Source organism: Neofelis nebulosa, chromosome X (genome assembly GCF_028018385.1).
Source record: "Neofelis nebulosa isolate mNeoNeb1 chromosome X, mNeoNeb1.pri, whole genome shotgun sequence".
NCBI lineage: Eukaryota > Metazoa > Chordata > Mammalia > Carnivora > Felidae > Neofelis > Neofelis nebulosa.
Window position 1 is genome coordinate 92,571,246 of NC_080800.1, and position 21,762 is coordinate 92,593,007.

The following is a 21,762-nucleotide window of genomic DNA, read 5'->3' on the forward strand; positions in this document are numbered from 1 at the left end:
GGATGCGCTTCAAAATAATACAGGGGTGGGGCGCCTGGGTGGCGCAGTCGGTTAAGCGTCCGACTTCAGCCAGGTCACGATCTCGCGGTCTGTGAGTTTGAGCCCCGCGTCAGGTTCTGGGCTGATGGCTCGGAGCCTGGAGCCTGTTTCCGATTCTGTGTCTCCCTCTCTCTCTGCCCCTCCCCCGTTCATGCTCTGTCTCTCTCTGTCCCAAAAATAAATAAAAAACGTTGAAAAAAAAAATTAAAAAAAAAAAAATAATAATACAGGGGTGATGGGCAGGGGTGATAAATGAAGCGAAATTTACCATGCAGTGACAATGCCGAAGCCCAGTAATGCACACAGAGAGGTGCCTTGTACTATTCTGTTTTGTGTAGGTCTGAGTTTTCCTTTAATAAAAAGTTACAGAAACTTCATCTTTATAGATTCAGCCCATTATTTTTGACTGGCATCTGTTTAATATTCTCATTTTATGAAGCTCTCGCCCCCCTCTCCACAAGCCGCACAAGGATAGATACATACCTCCATTTTACTGACCTCTCTGATCCCGTTAAGGGACTTCTCCAAAGGTAAACATCTGTTTAGCCGCAGATTTAGGACTAGAATTCCCATGTTATTTTGACTTCTGGACCAGTATATTCGATCACCTAACTGAGCGAGTTTGTAAGTTTCCATTAAGAGGTGTTAAAATTCAGAGTAGCTCTCTAGGGCTTTGATCTTGGAAACAGTGGTCTTCATCTGATTGCAGTTCCAGCAAAGTGACATTGCCTTTGCACATGCTATTCCTTCTGCATGGAATGTTCATCCCCATCCCCTAGTTCACCCCAGTTAATACCTGTACATCCTTCAAAACTCAACTTCATCTTCCCCAGCCCCCACACACATGCTCTGTGCCGTCTCAACAATCATTCTGTCCTTGGCATTAGTTCTGAATCTTGGTCAAACTTTATTTTCATTTCACACGCCACAATGAATTGTGAATGTGTGTATGTGTAGTTTTCTGTAGTAAATTAGAACCATGGACTATTTTTATTTTAACTTTGGGGCCTTTAGATAATGGCAACATCTAATATGTAGTTACTTCAGCAACTCATACATTCCTGAAACCATTAGTAGAGGCGATCAGCAAATGAAAATACATGGGAGCCTAAATAAATACCCTGGGTTTGGCCAGTTTGGACGTCTGAGGAAAGAGTACTTCTGACGTGTTGTTTTCGTTTTGGTAACCAAGTCCTATCACTCGCGGGGTCTTCACTCAAGTATCAGGGTGATTGCCACCCCGTGTAAACCGTATTCGGAAACTAAATCGCTTACGCTTTTTTCCTCCAATAAAAACCTTCCTGCAAGATAAGATGGTGGTAGAGGTGGGAAGCAGAAGATGCTTTTTTATTCTGCAACTGTGTAACTCATATAGACTGTGAATAGCTTATCACAGTAGGGGATGCCCACAGGAGGGGAGGTGAAGTACCACACGGATAATCGGATCAGTTATAATACTGGATAATATCTACAGATGCTCCCACAAGGCAATCTTCGTCACTTTTGAGGGAACACTTGTTTTTTCTCCCCACGAAAGACGGCTCACTAAGAACTGGGCACAACGTACTTCTGAAAGAAATGCCTCGCAAACCTTTGTACGAAGGTGCAGTTGACTGAATACCATCTTCTTCGTCCCAGAAAAGAGGAGTGGATTTTCACGCATGGTTTTCAATGCACTTGTCATAAATATGGAGGGAATATGGGGCGCCTGGGTGGCTCAGTCGGTTGGGCGTCCGACTTGGGCTCAGGTCATGATCTCGCAGTCCATGAGTTCAAGCCCTGCGTCGTCGGGCTCGGTGCTGACAGCTCGGACCCTGGAGCCTGCTTTGGATTCTGTGTCTCCCTCTCTCTCTGCCTCTCCCTCACTCATGCTCTCTCTCTCTCTCTCTCTCTCTCTGTCAAAACTAAGTAAACATTAAAATTTTTTTTTAATATGGAAGGAATATGTCTCCCAGCTTAATTTAAAAAAATCAAATTTCGAGTTTAATGAATTCTATACCCTCCTCCCATCCATGTTGCAACACCCATCAAGCCAATTTCTCTGTAAAAAGTGTCAACTCAAAGCCTGTGTCCCCTCCTCAGTCAGGGTGGGACACAGTGGTAAACAGGAGGTGCAGGGAGGGCAGTGTAAAGGCAGCTTGAACATTTTCAGTCCAAAAAAGCCGGCTTGTTCGCGGTTTTGATTTGCTTTTAATAACAAGCTCCCTCAACCAAAACTGATGAATTGGCATAAGAACAAGGGTACAAAAGAAACATCAAGGGGCCTTCCAAACTGTTAACTAAAGGATGAATTCTCTGCTTTGGGTGGCCATCATTTTAGCCCTCAGAAACAGGGAGATAAAAAGATGCAAAGCTTTTAATATATGCTGCCTGAATATATAAAGGAAGCGATTAGAGCCTGTGGCCCGTAGTGTTGTCTTAATACTTTATAATCACATTCCGTACTTTAAGCAAATGCAAATTCTGTCCAATGCTGCCCTTGAAAGGCAATTTCAGTGCATAGTAAATTGAAACTAATCACTGATACAGGGTAAATACACCCTCTGTTGGGTAAACACCAAAGCATTTTCCACACAGTACTGCATTTTAAAATAGCTAACTTTATTGTCAGTGAAAAGATAGGCACAAAGTGGATTCAAACCTGCTTAACTTTATTGGAACTAGCTCAGTCGATTACAGAATGGGGTCGCAATCAACAAGGGGCCACATACATTTTACACCAAAGGCGATTCTTCTTTAGCCATCTGCCAACCCCAGCTATCCATTTTATTAACACATGCCATTAATCACAAGGGAGGCCAGAAAGGAGGTTTGATGATTCCATGCAACCCATCGCTGCTACTGGAAAAAAATAAACAAGCTCTGACACTTGTCCTACTGATGATGAATGACACTCGGGAGATATATTTCCAAGGATCGTGGCGGGCTGAAATTGATGGCAATTAGCCCATCCTGATGCCTTCCTTTGAAAACATGTTCCGTAAGAATGCACACATTTTAAGTAACACATTCCATATGTGAAGGAGCGACTGAGATAACAGGAGATTGTATGGGTAACAGACATGAGAATATAATTTATAAAAGTTAGTCCATATGTATATACTTTAAGCTGCCGCGTTATGAGTGTTTAGGCTCTGCATAAAAAGTAGTTTGCACAATCAGTTTGCTCATTTTCCAATCGTTGTGCCCACCCAACCGCGTAACAAGAGAACACTTGGTATGTTTTCTGTGGCGGATGACGGCAGATATTTCAGGTTCTTGCTCTCCCTGTCACCCTGAAGCTCGAAAGCAACATCGAAAATAAATCCTTCATGAGAACAACAATCGAGATACATGATTTTAAGAGAATGTGCAAGCTACTTTTCGTTAATGAAAAATGGTTAATGGGAGTTTTCCATCAAGTGCAATTCATTCTAATGAAGTTTTTCTGTGCATCGGGCATCAGGGTACAACTGACTTAAATAGGTCCCCAGAGATCACCAGGCAGTACGCGTTAAGACAAGGTCACCCTTCTGTCCTGAGGTGCCAGTAAAATGCATAGATAAGTGGGAGTCCAGAAAGATCCCCCAAGTGTTATACCCTGACAATTGTGAAAAAGGTGATTGACTTGACATTTCTCCCATAAACCTGAATCTTTAGAAGGACACCTATTAGAAATTTTCTGAAAAGGCTGAATCTACCTTCTTTGTAAACATCGTATATGCCATGGACTCCTTCCATCTCTTAGATGTACGATATTACTTGAGCAAATTACCTGGGATTAAAAAAAAAACTGAGCCAAAAGGGACTGCCTCTGGTGTGAGGGGGCAGAGATGCTGTGGAAAGTTCAAAGTAGTACTCAGCCAAGAACTTCCTCCTTTCCCCAAAGTATATGAGGCTAAAGAGACAGCTGCCACACAGCGTGGAACGTATGACATTTGTCACCTTCCAGAATGTGATTAAAATCATGGCTCCCAGAGCTAGCAAAAAATCTGGCAATGTGTAATAACCATAAAAGGAGCAGATGAAAGGTTTCATCTTATTTGTATTTACTTATTTGGCTAGAAAGCAGCAGTCCTCAAGTTTGCTTTCTATTTGAGGACTTTTCCCCTTAGGACTGAAGGGGCAGTATGAACAAGTATTAGCACAATGGCACTTATCATTTCTATTTGGGATTCATTTGATGACTGAAGACTAACGTGTAGGATGATCACTTCTTTATTGAAATGTCTAGACTGGCTGAAAATCACGTCACTCTCCCTCATCTCTCCCCCGGCCCCACAAAAAGAACTCGTTCGGCAGGTAATTAGGAATGACACAAAAATACTGTTAAATATGCCATTCCCGTGGTCACGGAGGGACCCTGTAAGATGACCTGAGACAGCCAATCCCACAGCAAGACAAGAAGCGAGGGGGATTGCTCAGGGGGGAGTTTCATGTGAGTCAATGTTGAAATGAGGACCAGTAAAGAGAAAACCTTGCAAAAAGGCACTGCAGGGGAAGCAAGGTAGGAGTCTAGAACCCTGGACAAAGCAACAAGGCCAGGGACATTTTACAAATTACGAATGCCCTGGTCCATGAAGATGCCTTTTCTTAAGATGAGGCTTTTGGTATATAAGGATTTCCCAAAATAAGCATGGTAATTGGCAAAATGGAAAGCTGTGTCGTGTGATCTTGAAAAACTAACCTCTCCAGGTCTCAAATTCCTCATCACTAAAACGAGGGGGTAGGGCTCTATTGCTGAAGTTCCTTCCAGCCACTATGCTTCACAACATAATATATCAGGCCTACTCTTCTATTAATCCGGTTTCTAACTAACACATCCCCAAACTTCTACCCCCCCCACCCTTACCTAACACCCCCCACTTCCCTCACCCTCCCATACCCCTGAAAATTGATCTTAATGACATTGTCTGTGGATCTGTCACCTTAATTAAGGGCAGAGAGGTGACACAGAGCAGGGACCTGTGGCAAGAAGCAGCCCTTTTGTGTCCCTGGAGGCGGCCCTAGGGCAAAGCTCCGGAGCCATGGCCTCCTTGGTCCCTGTCCACATACACATTTTCTGCTGCTCTCCAAAGGTATTCCAAGATGGAGTCACTGGCAGTGAGAAGGGACAGCTAAGGATACATCTGCAGCCCACCTCTCCCCCGACTGCTATTCCCTTGGAGGTTACAATCAACGATGCCTTTTAAGACGTTATGCTAAGAATTGGGGAAAACAAACGGAGTTATTTGAAAGTAGTCACCAGAAATTCAAAGCATTCAGCCCATCAACAAAAATGCTTCCTCGTTTTGCAAATGATTGGAAACCTGAAACTGGTGACACAGCCAGTGAACTTGTGCTGGAGAAACAATGAACACTAACCAGATTGGTCTCAGGAAAGCCAAGCGAGCTGTGCTCATGGCCACACGCAGCACCTCGCGCAACTCTCCATCAAGGCCTCCGAAGGTCTCACTCCCTAAGAAGGAGGAAGTTGTACAGCACACAGCTAATTTACTCTCCTAGCATCTGAAAGCAATATATTAATTATCCAAATGCATAAATTACTCCAGAGTATATATATGAATGTATGAACCTCCGCAAGGGAACCAAAAGAATCCACTTCCAAAGCACCACTGAAATGAAGATAAACACAATCTCCTGGCACAGGGTAGCTGGGAAATTGGGAGGGAAAATTAGCTCCAGCACCCTTCCACACCCCAATATCCCCTGCCTTTTCTTCAGCTTACACAGCTCCTAAACCTATTCCCTTTCATGAGCCCGAGATGAGAGCTCCCTCTCTGGATGCTGCCTAGATGGTAAGTATACAAAACAGCATAGGTGCAAATTCTCTCCGGCTTCCCACTTCTGAAATCTACATGTTACGCACTGTCTCCCAAACATACTGTGCTCTTCAATGAAAATGATCTGGAATATGGAAATGCTAAATAAAATCACGCACATTGCAAACATTCATGTATACCCAGCGATTAACAGTCCAAGTGTTTGTATAAACCCAAACAATAAACTTTAGAGCACATTCTGATTCATCTGTCTTTAGAGGTACTCTCTGAGTGTGTACCAGAATAGACTGGAGTTTGTATGGTATTACTTAAGTACTATATTGTTTCAATAAAAAGTCCCTTTAAAAAACATCCCCCCCACCCCTTGTCCTCACCCTCAAAATAAGAACAATCAAAAAGGAAAAATGGTTAAAAGCACTCTTGCTGATAAACTGCAGCTCTTGAATAGGCCGTTTAGATGAGATATTCCACCATCTCTGCGTCAGGCTCTTGTCCCAGGATCTGAATGGGAGCTTTTCTTTCCAGAGTATTGGAGTGGAAAACGGGGCCATCTGAATGGAAACAGGGGGTTAGAAACCACTTAGGGATCAAGTAAAGACTCAGATTGCTAGAAACAGCCAGCGTTCGAGCCAGGAAGCCGGTGGCCAAGTGAGACTTGCCTGACACCACCTCCCCTTGTTCACCTGAGCATTTACCGCAACCGGAAGAACCACCTTGACGCACTTCTGCTCCCATCCTCGTGTCCCAAAAAGTCATTTATGGGCTCTGCACCCATCGCTTGGGATCAATCCCCTTTAAAACCCGAACAACTCTGGCCCAACGACCGGCTGTGTGTACACCACAGGGTGCCAACAAGCAATCCGTAATAGTGGGCAGAACCCAAGGCTACCTGGGGTATGGAAGATCATTACCTGTCTTATCTGGATTGCAGGTCAGACTTGGTATTGACAAACGACGTGGTCCAGAGCCGGCAGCTGGACTTGCAGAAGCGTCAGCCTGAGCCACAGCTGGAGCTGGAGCTGGAGCCGGAGTAGCAGCCGCAGTCGGAGCTGGAGTTGGTGCCTGAGTCTGAGCCGGAGCAGAAGCCGGAGACGCTGCTGGAGCCGGAACCGCAGTCGGAGCCGGAGCTGGAACCGGAGCCGGAGCAGCTGGAGCAACCTGAACAGCAGCAGGAGGCGCGACAGCAGCGGCGGCGGCAGAGGCAGCGGCCGGAACCTGAGCAGCAGCAGCTGGAGAAACGGCAGCCGCAAGAGCAGCAGCAGCAGCAGCGGCGGCGGTTGCTGGAGACGGGGCGGCGGCGGCGGCAGCCGGAGGAGCAGCAGCAGCAGCGACAGCAAGTGGAGCAGCGGCTACCATGGTGGTGGTGTTGGTGGCAGCGTTGGCAGTGATGGCGGCGGCAGTGGCGGCGGCAGCGGCGGCTGGCGCGGGGACAGAGACGGGAGCAACGGCTGCGGTTTTGCTGGGTTCCGTGCCCCGTTCCGTCTGCGTGCTGCAATCGCGGCTGCCCGTCTTGGAGTGAGCGGAGAGCAGGGGAGTGGAGGGCGGCACCGGCGAGGGTGTGGAGGGCACGGACTCGGCGCGGTAGTCCCCACCCAGGAGGATACCTACAAAGGGAAGACGGCAAGAGGTCAGAAAAGTACGGGTTCCTCAAATGCAGACATCGGGTTACGTCGTCTTCCTCGCAGGAGGTTCAGGAGAAGCACGAACAACGGGACGCGAGTCTCCACTTGCGCCTCCGAGGAACCCAGGAAATCGGTTCGGCAGGCCCGTCCCTTCTGGTCCTCGTTCTCCACCCCAGCACGGTGTATTAAGCCTTTAAGTTTCCCGCGGATCTGTTTTGATGTACTTTTCCAGCGGTGATTGATCTCCACTGAGCTTGCAGAAGGCTTCTACTTGGCTCCACTTACAACCCCCGTCTTCCATGACCAGCCAGCCAGAAAGGAGTGGAAGAACGATCGGTGGTCACGGATGAGTGATACGATAACTGTGTAACCTAACGTTCTCATGAAGACCGGGGGGCCCCCGAAATGCCTACTCTATCCAAAGGACACTGCAAGCATCAGAGGACCAAGGAAGGTATCAGAGGCAACAAAAAGACCTACAATTAAAACACAAAGCTGGCTTTCTCAGGCTCTAAAAATGTGCCTCGTGGTATCCAGAGTGCTTCTGGGGTTTTGATTAGAGGGGAAGGAATGGACAGAAATGGAATGAAAAAGTACATTCAGTTCTCATCTCAGAACATTTGGGTAACAAAAACCTGCCACCCAGCTCCATTTAGCTTAACTAGAACTCTGAATCCTTGTATTATGTGGGAGGAGAGAAGAGAGAAAAGTCTGGAATTCTGAACTTTTGACTGACATGAAGGTCACATGGGCTTTGGACAAAGACAAAAGGTCTGGCATGGCAAAGGCCAAGTCTGAGAAGTTTTTAGAGGAAACTGAAGTTGTCTTCTTTCCCACCCAAACAGAACTCAGAATTCTTATCTTTTAAGGCCTTGGCTTCAACCAGTGTTCTGTCAGTGAGACGTCAGAGTGTGGAGGAGTTGCTGAATAGGCAGCTAGCCTCTCAGGAGGACAGATACCCAACCTGATATATCTTCTGCTCCAGAATCTGGACCATCACTCCCTTTCCTTGCCGAATGGGCACATTATCTAAACGCGTCACTTTAATCTTCTTTATCTACTGTCATTACCTAGGCTCCCCTTCCAGCTCTTGTCATCTCGCTTCTCTTCCATGATGGGGGTGCCGGTCAGCGTGGACGAATGTGAGAGCAGGCCTGACCCGGCATTGGAAATGGACATCAGAGACTTTGCTGGTCGCATGGATGACAGCTGCTCTGTCTTACTTGGCTCCTTCCGGGAACGCTGCTGCAGCACCTTGATCATGGCGTCCTTCTCAATAATTTGGGCATGGAGCGTCTTAATCCTAGGAGCCAAAGACAAAGAACATATAAAAAACCTCATTGCCACCTCCATGTTCTGGTCTCACTGCCTGCACGGACTTGAGTTTCCATGATCTTTTCAGCTGAGGAGTGGTTTAGTCCTTTCGGCATTGAAAAGCAAGGGGCAGTGTGCTGTGTTTTTAAAAACGCCTTTCTCCACACCCAGATGGATCTAGGAGAGAGCATCCAGGAGTCGCTGCTTACACCTCAGGAAGCCACAGCAAGGTACCGGTGGGAAAAAGGCCTGTACGTAAGAGAGTAAACGGATGTAATGGGTGCTATACGGAAGATTCTGAGTCAATGGAACAATGTACTTAGTGAGAAGATGAGGACTTCTTTGAATGGGCCGCAACTTGAGTTGATAAGTAAATGATCCTGAGTTTATAAGAGATATCAAAAAAAAAAAAAAAAAAAAAAAATAAGAGATATCAGGTGCCCCACCTCCAAACCCGAATGGATATTCTTTCACTGTGCATTCTGCTGTATCACAAGGTGGAAGTACAATGCTAGAAGGAATACCCAGAGTACAAATACCAACAATACGGTTCTGGCGGAGGGAAGATGGAAAGCAATTACCAAAGCCAATGGGGAAAGCAAGGTAAGGGTCATTGCATTTCAAACCCAAGTGAACAGGCTGGCAGGGGTGCAGGGGTCGGGGGAGGCTGCATTATCAGGCTTCTCACTTGTGAATGAAGATGCCTACCCTTCCCTCCTGACCTATCTGGTCTCTATACTTTCTTTTCAGATCCACTGGGGTCCAGGTTGATATTTTACCTGCCCTCCATGTCAAGGCAACGCTTGTTGGCCATCAAGATCTCTTCCTCTTCTTTCTGGATGCGAGCTTCCAGAGCCGTGTCATAGCTGGTGTTAGGAGAGTGGCTGATGACTGTTGTATCCCTGGGAAGGAAAATGACAGTGATGAAGATAAGGCAGCAAAATCAACGAATCTTATCATCTCCCTCCCATGTCAAAGGTATTGCTGGAAAGCGGTAAGCTATAGTCAAACTCATTAGGAATGGTTGGTTTCTGGATGACTGACCGAAAAGAACCTCCAAGACGGGAAGGTTCAACTTTCAGAGCTAGCTAGAAGAGGTTTTTGGCATGGATACAGCTGCAAAAGTCAGTGAGGGGATTCTATGAGAGGGACACAAACCTCCTGGCAAAGAATCCCTTCACGTTTGTAGATCACGGCCAGGTTACACGAAGATCTTTATATTTTCACTTTATATTATTATTTATATGATACAGAAGATATTATAGACTTTCACTTTATTCTCATGATAGTTATGAAGGCAAAATGGCTGGACTTTGATGAAAGTCCGAGAACGTACTAAACAGCCAGTGCTACAGATATATACCAGCAACTATAGAGACAGCACCAGTAAAGGTCAGATTGGGCAAGTGAGCTGAGCGAAAAGCATGGCCTTTGAGTCAGTGCCACTTAATTCCTGTCTAACCTACATTGGAAACATTCTAGTGCCAAATCAAGGAGTCTCTTCGCCCAGCTACATGACTGTTCTCTTGCCAGGGTCCGAACTGCATGAGGGACCATCATGTCTCCTTTCAAAGTGTCTCAGGCCATTAACTCTAATACTAATTAATAAGGAGTAAAGCGTGTGTGCGCGTGGGCTCGAGACGGAGAGAGAAAGAGAAGAAGAAAGAGAGGAGGAAGGGGAGGGGGCGGGGCAAGGCTGATGTCTAAACAGCACAAGTCAAAGATACACGGGGATCCTGTATCGTCCTGATAAGTGAGGTCATGCACCTTTCTTTAGTTCATTTAGAACCAGTGGTAGGAAAAAAAGAGGGAAAGGAATGAAAATGACGTGGATCCTCTTTGAGTAACTTGGAGGGAAAGAAAAAGGGATTAGGAAGAATATTGATGTAATTATATTGGTTTTAAAGGAAAAGCCGACAATAGACTGGGAAAACAATGAATTAGCACCGCTTCATCATACTTCCTATGAGGACGGGGATCTGTGGGAGAATTTTCTGCTGGCACCTGGCTATGTTCTGTTAGCTTACAGACTGTGACAGTACAGACGGGAGTGAAAGGGCAGGGAATGAAGACACAGACAGCGGGTATTAAAGTTAGGGAATTTTGGTGAGTTCCTCAAAACTCCTGTTGCCCCAACATGCTTACACTTGATATGCCATTTAGTTGAATGGTGAAACAAACTGGGCCAAGAGAGAGAAGGCCTTGCAGTGGCTCACCTAAATTGAAAACATTTTAACATCTCAGGATTCTACACTTGCTCCTAGTGCGACCAGGAATGGCCCTTGTGTTCCAAGGTGCTCAAGGGGAAATGGGGTTGTGTGATGTTGAGAGCACGGGCTCTGACTAGAGACCACACGAGGGTCCAAGCCTCCTTTCCCAAGTACCCCGCCACGAACAAACTCTATGCTCAGGAAGTCAGTTCACTGCTCGAGACGTCCGTCTCCTCAGACAGAAGTCATAATTACACCTGCATCTCATGGCATTTGGGGGGGGGCTCAAATAAAAGCACGCATGTAAAAGATACAGTGCACAGTAAAAACGCCCAACAAACATATCCGTAATTAGAGAGAAAAGTATGGGTAGGGGCGCCCGGGTGGCTCAGTGCGTGAAGCGTATGACTCTGTTTCCGCTCAGGTCATGATCTCACAATTCTGTGTGTTCAAGCCCCATCAGGCTCTGCGCTGATGGTGCAGAGCCTGCTTGGGATTCTCTCTCTCTCTCTCTCTCTCTCTCTCTCTCTCTGCCCCTCCCCTGCTCACGCTGTCTCTGTCTCTCTCAAAATAAATAAACTTAAAATTTGTTTTAAAAAAAGAGAGAAGTATGGGGAGAAGGAGAGTGACATGCAAGAGGGTGGAATCCTAGGGGCAGTTCCTGCAGTGCAGAGTTCCAACATGATGGCCGCTTCAGAGCCAGGCCGCTCTAAAGGCTGATGAGTGTTCGGTTTGTCACTGGGGGAGCCAGTGCTGGCCCACGGCCACTTTCATTGCATAAAAGACCATTTTGGGGACGCAGAGCCCTGCCAGCTCATTGATATGGACACTGCGAACTCCTCAGGAATGGAGCCTGAAAATGTGGGGCACTTAGTGAATTCCTCCAGAGCTGCCAGGACGGCCTTCAACATCAATCTTCCTTCTAGAAGACTGGGGCCACTGAGCCAGTGGCTCAGGCAAAAGCAAGCAAGCAGCGTTTGAAGGAGCAACTTGACCTAACTTCCAGGACGCTGAGACTATCCTTAAGCACGTCAGGAGAGAGATGTTGGGCTTGAAAACGCAATCTGCAAACCCCAGACTGTACATCCCTGATTTCGACATCTTATATCTAAATTCTTTTTTTTTTAATGTTTATTTGTATTGTTTTAAAGGTTTTTAAAAATGTTTATCTACTTATTTTGAGAGAGACAGAGACAGCACGAGCAGGGGAGGGGCAGAGAGAGAGAGCGGGAGAGAGACAGAGTCCCAAGCAGGCTTCACACTGTCAGTGGAGAGCCCGACGTGGGGCTCAATCTCGCAAACCATGAGATCGTGACCCGAGCTGCAGTCAGACCGACTGAGCCACCCGGGTGCCCCCTACATCTAAATTCTTAAGTAAACGATTTCTGGCAACTGTCCCTCCAGGCATCTCTCTCCTTCCAATGAGATTATCCCCATCACCTTGCTTACATCGCTTTCCAGAATGTCACTCAGGATTCCCTAATTAAAATAGTTAGCCTTTTCAACTTTTCAACTTCGAATCCATCTTTTCCTGTCAGTAGCATCCTTTTGTTTATTTAACATGTGAACTTGACCATGACTGGAGCCCTGTGGTTGAAATTACTGCGATGCTAAAAAGTGGCTAGACATGCATCAGTCCCTGACTGCAGGAAACTTGCAAAGGGAGACAAAAAAAATATAAGGGCAAGCAATTAATTGTTACAGAGGTGAGCGTGAACTTTATTACAACAGGCACTGAAAATTATGAGAGCTGGAATGATCCAAGCTGTGTTTTAAAAAGATAACATTGTCTCTGGCTGAAATGTGATGGGGGATTCGGGGAGCAATACGCTGGATTTGGGCAAACCAGTCAGAACGGTTATTGTAATAATCCCAGCAAGAGATACTGACATCATGAACCGATGCAAACAGGCCATAGGAGGCAGAATTGCTACACCTTGGAGACTGTTTACATGTGGGTGTTGGAGAGAGGAAAGAATGAATGAGAACTTTTGGTGTTTCTAATTCAAAAGACTAGAAAAGATGGCATACAGCTCATTTTCTATGATAGGAATATAAGGAGAGATTTTTGGGGAAACGTTATAATGGGTTTTGATTTTAGTTACATCAGAGTTAACACATCTTAGGAATAGCCATATGACCATATCCAACAAGTTGTTGACAATTCTGACTTTAACCTAAGGGATGTCAGGATGAGAAACAAATCTGAGGACGGAAACGGAGAAAAGCCTATAAGGAAGGAACAGGTAGGTACGTATAATGTGTGTGACCAGCTTCTACCTCCTGCTTTCCCTTCCTTTCCTTCTTTCCCAGATTGACATCATCCAATATAAAAACAAAACACTGCACGTTTGGGAAAGGTTAATGACTGGATTCAGGAAATGCAAACTAGTAAATTACATGGCCGATCGGGTTTGTTATCTTTTTTTTTTTGAGAGAGAGAGAGAGAGAGTGTGTGTGTATGTGTGTGAGCACGCACGCACACACGGGGGAGGGGCAGAGGGAGAGGGAGAAAGAGAATCTTAAGCAGGCTCCATGCTGTCAGCACAGAGCCTGATGCAGGGCGTCAACTGTCAAATTGCGAGATCATGACCCATCAAAGCCCCACGCAGGACTCAATCTCAGGACTATGAGATCATGACCTGAGCAGAAATCAAGAATCAGACACTTAACCGACTGAGCCACGCAGGCGCCCCAATTATCTTTTCATCCTTTTGCTGCTATTCAGAAATAAATTCACCATTGGTGAGCCACAGTCTGCGTTGCCACATCTATTCTTCTAGGTCGAAGTACTCGGTAATAATTTCCCTTATGTAAATTAAGCATCTAAAGAATCTCTAGAACACGATAATATGGAAGTCATAATATGGGCCATATTATTGTGATTACTTACCATACTTTTCAGTGACTAAACAATTAATAATAAGCCTCAAACAGTAACTCTTAAACAGTTAATAATCCCTAATCACCATCTTGAAATCTAATCACCATCCTGAAATCATCAAATCAGCAGAGTAGTGGTGAAGGTGTCAAAATGTCACTTTCAATCCCAGTTCTTCTTCTTAGTAGCTGTGTGTGATCTTGGGCAAATTATTTAACCTGTTCCTCATACGTAGAATAGATAATAGTACTTATCGCAAAGAGTTATTGTGAGCATAAGCGATAACGGTAAAGTACGTAGCAGAGTACATTATATAGAAAACAAACAGTACATGTGATTTCTTGCCTTGACAGCTGTCCCTTTGACAAGTGGTGCTTTGTAGAATCAAAGTGCTAACAGGGGTATGAACAGATCACCTAATAGGTCTTCTCACCTGAGAAAAGGCAGTTGTCTATTATTGTATGACAATCTGTACTTGAGGGGCACCTGGGTGGCTCAGTCAGTTACGCGTCCAGCTTTGGCTCAGGTCATGATCTCACGGATCGTAGGTTCGAACCCCACGTCGGGCTCTGTGCTGACAGTTCAGAGCCTGGAGCCTGCTTCAGATTCTGTGTCGCTCGCTCTCTCTCTCTCTCTCTCTCTCTCTGCCTCTCCCCCACTTGTGCCCTGCCTCTCTCTGTCTCTTAAAATTAAACAAACATTAATTTTTTTTAAATCTGTACTTTATTATTCACAACGGCCAAAGACCAGAAACAATCCAAATATCCATCAACAAGTGAATAGATAAACTGGGGTGGTGCACCCAGACTACGGAACACTAGTCAGCAATGAAAAGGAACCAATTATTGATACAGGCATCAACTTGTATGAATCTCAAAATAGTTATGCCCAGTGAAAGAAATCAAGCAGAAAGAGTATATACTACATGACTCCTTTCATACAACATTCTGGAAAAGGCAAAATTGTAACGACAAAAAGCAGACTGATTGTTGTCTAGTGTCAGGTGGGGGAGGAAGGGATCCAGCTGAGGGGGCACGAGGGCACTTTAGAATGCACCCTCTATCGGGGCGCCTGGGTGGCTCAGTCGGTTGAGCGGCCGAATTCGGCTCAGGTCATGATCTCGCAGTCCGTGAGTTCGAGCCCCGCGTCGGGCTCTGTGCTGACAGCTCGGAGCCTGGAGCCTGTTTCGGATTCCGTGTCTCCCTCTCTCTGACCCTCCCCCGTTCATGCTCTGTCTCTCTCTGTCTCAAAAATAAATAAACGTTAAAAAAAAATTAAAAAAAAGAATGCACCCTCTATCTTGACTGTGGGGTGGCTACATTATTGTATATGCCTGCCAACATTCATCAAACCATATAAAATAGGTGCTTTTTAATAGGTAAATAATACCTATTAATTGAAAAAATTCTACAACCACCATTGATACCAACCAAGCAACATTTCCCAAATGTGCTTTTACCTATAAGATATTACATTGGGAACATACAAAGTCAGAGATACTAGCAGAATCCACAGAAACCAAGCAGGTCATTAAAATGTGGCACTACATTTACGGATTGCAGTTAGAGAGTTAGAAACCGTTTCCTTCTCTGTCACTTCTATCCTCCTTCCTTCCTTTTTGCTTCTTCCTCTCCTTCCTTACTCAAACACAGGTTGAGCACTTTCCATATGCAACCAATATCCTAGACATTTAAAACTTCTTAAGAAGGAAAAGTAGAATATAATGCCTTTACCACAGAAAGGGGCAAAGAGCAGAACCCTGGTCAAATTTGTAGGGTCGAATGAAACCACTGGACAGAAGAGAAAGGGCAAGAGATGTTGGAAAGGAAGGCAGAAGAACCCATAGGTTCTGAAATTAAATTTCCTGGATGCCACCTTGTAAATTGGAAATCTCATTAAGAAAAGAGGAAAAGGAAACCAATCCCCGTGGCCGAGCATAAGAGGCACTATCTTTGGGAAAAAATAGCATAATCCTAGAAATAGAAGGATCTGGAGGAATTATTACAAGGACCCCAGTCCTTGTCTACCTAGTCTACTTGTCTCATTTTGCGGGAATGTGAACACAGTCTCTCACTTTCTTCTGAGGGCTGGATTAATAGGCATGCAAAGAAGCATACAGTCCCGATACAGGATGTTTGCCCAAGGAACTAACGTAAAGTGTTTCTGGCCAGGTGGAAACTGGCTGCTTTTTATCATATTAGATGATAAGCATGCACTTTTACTGAAAACCGTGATTACACGGAAACTTTCTACCTGGTGATTTAAACGAATGTGGTTTAAATTAAATCTGCTTTATGGAAGGCAACAGATTCTGGGAAGAAGTCTCTCAGAAAGTGGGTTCCCCCAGTATCAAAACTTTCCAGGAAGGCAGGAAGGAAGGAAGGAAGGAAGGAAGGAAGGAAGGAAGGGAGGAAGGAAGGAAGGGAGGGAGAGAGGGAGGAAGGGAGGAAGGGAGGGAGGGAGGGAGGGAGGAAGGGAGGAAGGAAGGAAGGGGGGTAGTTTCTTTATTACAAGGACCCCAGTGACAACCTCCTAGCTTTCTTTCATTTCCTGACCTGAAGTCTATTCTGAAGTTGATTTTAGCAGTGAACCTCCCAGCATCAAGAACGCTGGCTTTCCCACATTTTCTCACACTGCACACCTTTACGAGCTAGATCTTTCTAAGTTTCTGCCCAAAGATGACAAAATTCGCCCTTCGTCTCCTTTTCTGTGTTGGGGTTTCCTGAATAACCTTTGAATAAGCACTGGGCACAGGTGTTTTCTTGGGAGGGAGCAGCTAAAATTACACTTAATTCTGCTTCTAATCTGCCTACAAACTCCCCGACCATCTTCTAGCACAGCTGGGGCTTTCGTGCGCTCCGTTACTGCCCTCGCACGTATGGAGCGCCCTGTTCTCCGAAAACAAAGACAGGTATGCTTAAGCCCATGATGACCTCGAAATCCATGCACAGGTGATTTCAAGCCATGTAAGATTTATCAGGTCTCCATGTACTTGGAGGAAGGCAGAGTGTGTTAGAGAAACAGTAAGACGTCCTCCTGGAGAATCAGGAATACGTGTGCAAATCACGAGCCCAGCTCTTAAGCACTGACCTCCTCCCGATTTGGCATGAGAAGGACTCGCAAATAAATGTATCTGCCACCCACTCGACACACACATCACAGCCTAAACTCTGGCAAGTGTTTCCAGATTCTGCCAGCTCACCACCTTTAGGAGAACGTTCGAAACAACACTGCGGTTTTTAATAACTTTCTGGGTAGAGCCTCTCTGGGTACCATATGCTCTGGCCTCCTTAGATACCCAACTGGAGACCAAGCCTCTGTCTGTCTCTCCAGCAACCAATGCTATCTCCTGATGCGAATTTAGTTTTTGTCGTTTCTCTCTTTCTTTTCCAACGGGTGATTATGAACAGCAGCGAGATGGACAAACCGGACAAGAGCACTGTTTCTTCCAAAGACCCATATTTAATGTTTTCACGTGCATAGGGGACACGGAAGAGGCAAAAAATTTAAGAAAAAAAAAATCCTTCTGCCGCTTTCTCTCCCTTGCCAAATGGCATGTGACCGGTTACATGTGATGAACTCATGGACACGGAGAATGTGGCTCCGCCACTCCTGAGTGACATTTAGTTTCTGAGTGGCCTTTCTCCGGAGTGGCTTTCACTCCCGTCCTGGGGCTAAACAAAGAAACCTACACATGTGGCCGAAAGAAGGCGTGGCTCTAGCGAAGGAGGCCTGCAAACCTTCAGTGGATCTAGTGAAGTTAAGGTTCATTTTCAAATTCCTGACCCCAATTCCTAAAAAGTCTCTGTTTAACCAGGTGAAAGGAAACACACTTAGGCAGACACTGGGGAGGGGAACAAAGAGCACTATAGGAGACAAGGAAAGCAACACATGGAAAAATCTTTCAACAGGTCACCTTTCTGTTCTGCCCACCCACCCATGCCCTTCAAGCAAGGATCCCGGAAGCCAGCCACTTACCTCTGCGCAGCTACGGTTGCGGCGGCGTCTAGAGCGAAATGCCTCATCACATTCTCCTCTAAATACTTCTGCTCCCACTTTGTCATATCGGCTTCCAGGGCCAGAATCCTCTCCTCCTTCTCGCGAAGCAACTCCATCAGCGCAGTGGCGCTGTGTTCTGAAACACTGGCGGGCTGAGGGTTGCCCTGGCGCTGGTTGGGGAGATGCCGAGACCCCTCAGGTTAGTGAGAGAACCATGCTGGCAGCCCCACTTGAAGAGCCCCTATTCTTGGAGAGCATGACTGCTCATGCCACTTCAGTTTGGATCCTGATCCAGAAGCAAGGGGAATTCAGATTTCCTCCCAAGGCAATGGCACTTTCTATCTTGGGGCCTGAACAGGAGACTCCTTTGATCAGGAAAGAAGCTTGCCACATCAAATAGTCATGCCGTTCAGAAAGTGGATCGTGGGTTGAAAAACCACTATCCCTGCCTGCCAGTATGGCACACACTAGAAATGGACATTAAACACCTAGGATTGGGCCCCTACCTTGCCCCCAACTTGTTGTGTGGCCTTAAGTGAGTCACGCAACCTTTCCTGGCTCTTGATTTTCTCCCATCTGAAAATGAGGAGGGGTACGGCCAGATGATTCTAAAGACCGGAGCGTGGGGCACCTGGGTGGCTCAGTCAGCTGAGCGTCCGACTTCCGCTCAGGTCATGATCTCGCGGTTTGTGAGTTCGAGCCCGGCATCGGGTTCTGTGCCGACAGCTCAGAGCCTGGAGCTGCTTTGGATTCTGTGTCTCCTTCTCTCTCTGCCCCTCCCCCACTTGTGCTCTGTCTCTCTCTCTCTTAAAAATAAATAAACGTAAAAAATAAATAAAGACCGGAGCCAATTCTAAAATGTGTGGAGTCTATTTGTACAGCATTTTCACTTCTTATAGGGTCTACTGTTCACATGAAAATAAAAGGTACAAGACAATAGGGATTAAGGATTTTGCCGGGCTACGCAAGCTAAGGAAGCCGACCTCATTGTCGCAATCAGGAGGTGGTCTGGAGGAAGATCAAGTGGGGCAAAAACACCTAAAGATGAGCAAAAGTGTGGCTCTTATCGTCATGTCCGACACCCAATGGAAAACCACCAATCAGGAGCGGTCTCGTTTTAAGTTCTCCGTACCTGCTGAATTCTGAGCGATTCCAGTTCCCTCTCTAGCCGTGTCCGGAGACGATGCTCCAACTGCTCACGTTTTTCACACGCTGCCTGGAGCTGTACGAGGGCTTGCTGCATCTTCTCGACCTTATCTACATACACCTGCTTCTTTTTCAGCTGAAATTCCAGGTAGGGAGAGATGTGAGACGGCACAAAAGAGGACAGCAGAGTCAGTTATACAGCCCCCAAATCCAGCCTTGTGTTTACATCTCTTTCTGCCCCGCTCCAAGTAAAGAATGAAATGGCAAGAAGGTCCTTCAGGATGAGGAGTACGCTGCCTTGTACTTATCGTGCAGAAAATGCGATGGGGAAGAGGAATTAGGAGCCCCCCTTGGACAGTTTCTGCTTCTCAAAAGCGAAGTTACCATGCAATGGATTATAAGAGTTTTTAAACCTCTTCATTGACTAGCACTGCCCCACTACACGTTTATGAAAAGAACACAGGTTATTTGCAATTTCTGCCTCACTCATGAGCCTGAGTTGATAACACTGGACTCTGAGAACACAGCATTATAATTTCTCAATTTTATGCTAAGCCTTTTACAGATATCTAAAGACTCGAACTAATGAGTCAAATCCAAACCTAAGTGAGTCAAACGTGATTCTTCCTCTCTACAAGCCTATGAACCATAACTAAAAGCAAAGGTAGAAGCAGGTTGGGACAAAGAATTTGAAGTTTTTAATTTATTTTATAATGTTTATTCATTTTTGAGAGAGAGAGGGACAGAGTGTGAGCAGGGCAAGAGCAGACAGAGAGGGAGACACAGAATCCAAAGCAGGCTCCAGGCTCCGAGCTGTCGGCACAGAGCCCAACGTGGGGCTGGAACCCACAAACCATGAGATCATGACCTGAGCTGAAGTCGGATGCTAAACTGACTGAGCCACCCAGGCACCCCTGAGACTAAGAGAATTTGAGTTCTTTGTCCCCTTGTAGTTTATAGGCCAAATCCTGGCTCCATTGGAATAGAGGAATGGGGATCTCAAGGCTCTTTTAAGAAGGCATATACCTCAACACTTAAGAAGATTGGGCTAAGTAAGTGCAGCTTCCCAGCTTGTTAGCAAATGAGGAGGTTATGCTTTTCATCATATTCGTGGGGTGCCTCTCTTGCTAACAGAATCAACCCACGAATTCTTTCTAATGAATACATTCTTCCAGGCTAGTCTCACATCTGTCATTATCATTAATCACGGAAGCTGAGGTTAGTTAAGGATACTTTCACTTTAAGATCTAAATCGAAATATTATTGATGACCCTGTGAAGAGGGAATTGAAGAATTCAGCTCAACTCGAACTTTTCAACACGTTCCCAAGCCCTTGAGCTAGCTAGATAGATAGTTGCAATGTTAGAAGTTAACCTTCCAGAACTGCCCAGACGCATTTAGCAGGGGGCAAGCCAGCAGGACCAACCGGGCTCCCCCATTGCAGAAACCAGGTAACTTAACAGTAATGAGTCAAATCACCGCTGTCGAGAATGTCCAGTCAGACAGCAATGGCATGTGCCAAACTCTCCTTGTCTTAAATGCCTTGTCCCCAAATGAGGATAGCCAAACTTCATCTAGGTTGTAGAAAACCGATCTTACATTTTCCTATCAGACCTGTGGTATACTTTGCCTAAGTGACTCGGAAAAGAAAACTTAAAAAAATTCTTTTTCTATACTTTCTTGACATTTCCTTTCATTCTAAGATCTACCTCAATTTAGCCTTGTGGACCAGTTGAGGTGAGTTATAAGTCTAGATGTTTGTTTGTTTTTTTTTTTATCCATTAGACTTTTTCCTAGAAAATAAAACAAACAAAAGCCATTCTCTTTCTTTCAGCAAGCTTACACTTTTCCTTCCTGGGATAAGTAACTATTTGTAACACCAATGACTAGGGCAATCAAGACCTTTAGGCCATGGAGGTCTCTGCCTTCCTATTTGCTAAGCTTAGAATAATTGGAGAGCAGGGAATATCCTCTAACTTCACCTTTTGGGTTCCATAATCCTCACGAGCTATTTCAAGTTGAATGCATGTATTTGTGAATCACTCTGAAAATCCTAGGGGAGCAGTGCAGTGTTAATGCAGACAATGTTAACTATAATTACTGAGGCTTACAGCAGTTATACTTAAAGGCAATTAAAGTTAGCATGCAGTTCTTGCCTTGATGGTAAAGTACTCTGGTGCAAGCTCAGAGAACTGAAAAACAAGCAGTCCAGGGCCTGGTGGAGGTCTCCACACCCTGCCTTTCTTGAGAAAGAAAACCTTAATATCTTAGCAAAAGCATCTCCAGCAGTAGAAGTCACTGAACCAACCCTTCCAGAAGGGAAAAGCAATAAAGGCCCAGGGAGTTTTCTGAGCTGGGTGAAGATAGGCATGCAGGTCAGACAGCTTTCACAAAGCAGGCGGAGAAAAATCCAATTATGCTTTGCCACTGAGATGATTATACATAAGGTACCAAGACCACGGTTACTGGCATAATTCACCTCCCACCTCCTTTAAAAGAAGAGTGTAGTTCACCCATAAACACCATGGTCATTTAGCAAATGCTTAATCTGTAGATAACTTAAGACAGAAAAGGACAAGTGTTGGATGCTACCAATGCAAGACCCTAGAGATGAAATCAACAAGTCAGCTGTATTCTAAGTTACGTACTCTGTTTTCTAGATCTCATCTATATTTAGAAAGGAACAAAGGTCTATATGGTTTATTCATTCCTCTACTATCGTCATATGCTTCACTTTTACCTTCATCGTGATAAATCCCCTTTTCTTTTCTGCCTCGCCCCTGTACACG

At 45.5% G+C, this 21,762-nt stretch overlaps 1 protein-coding gene across 3 annotated transcripts in view; it reads right to left on the reverse strand.

Annotated features, from left to right (window-relative positions):
* Positions 1-2,619: 2,619 nt before the first annotated feature.
* AMOT (angiomotin) overlaps positions 2,620-21,762 on the reverse strand; it is a 62,897-nt gene continuing 43,754 nt past the window's right edge. For all 3 annotated transcript variants that reach the window (XM_058712371.1, XM_058712369.1, XM_058712370.1), the window contains 6 exons: positions 18,960-19,109; positions 17,807-17,997; positions 9,517-9,639; positions 8,494-8,726; positions 6,713-7,405; positions 2,620-6,352 (listed from right to left, as the gene is read on the reverse strand). In XM_058712371.1, the coding sequence (XP_058568354.1) occupies positions 6,255-6,352; positions 6,713-7,405; positions 8,494-8,726; positions 9,517-9,639; positions 17,807-17,997; positions 18,960-19,109 (1,488 nt within the window). In that variant the 3' untranslated portion in view covers positions 2,620-6,254. The remainder of the gene's footprint in view (positions 6,353-6,712; positions 7,406-8,493; positions 8,727-9,516; positions 9,640-17,806; positions 17,998-18,959; positions 19,110-21,762) is intronic.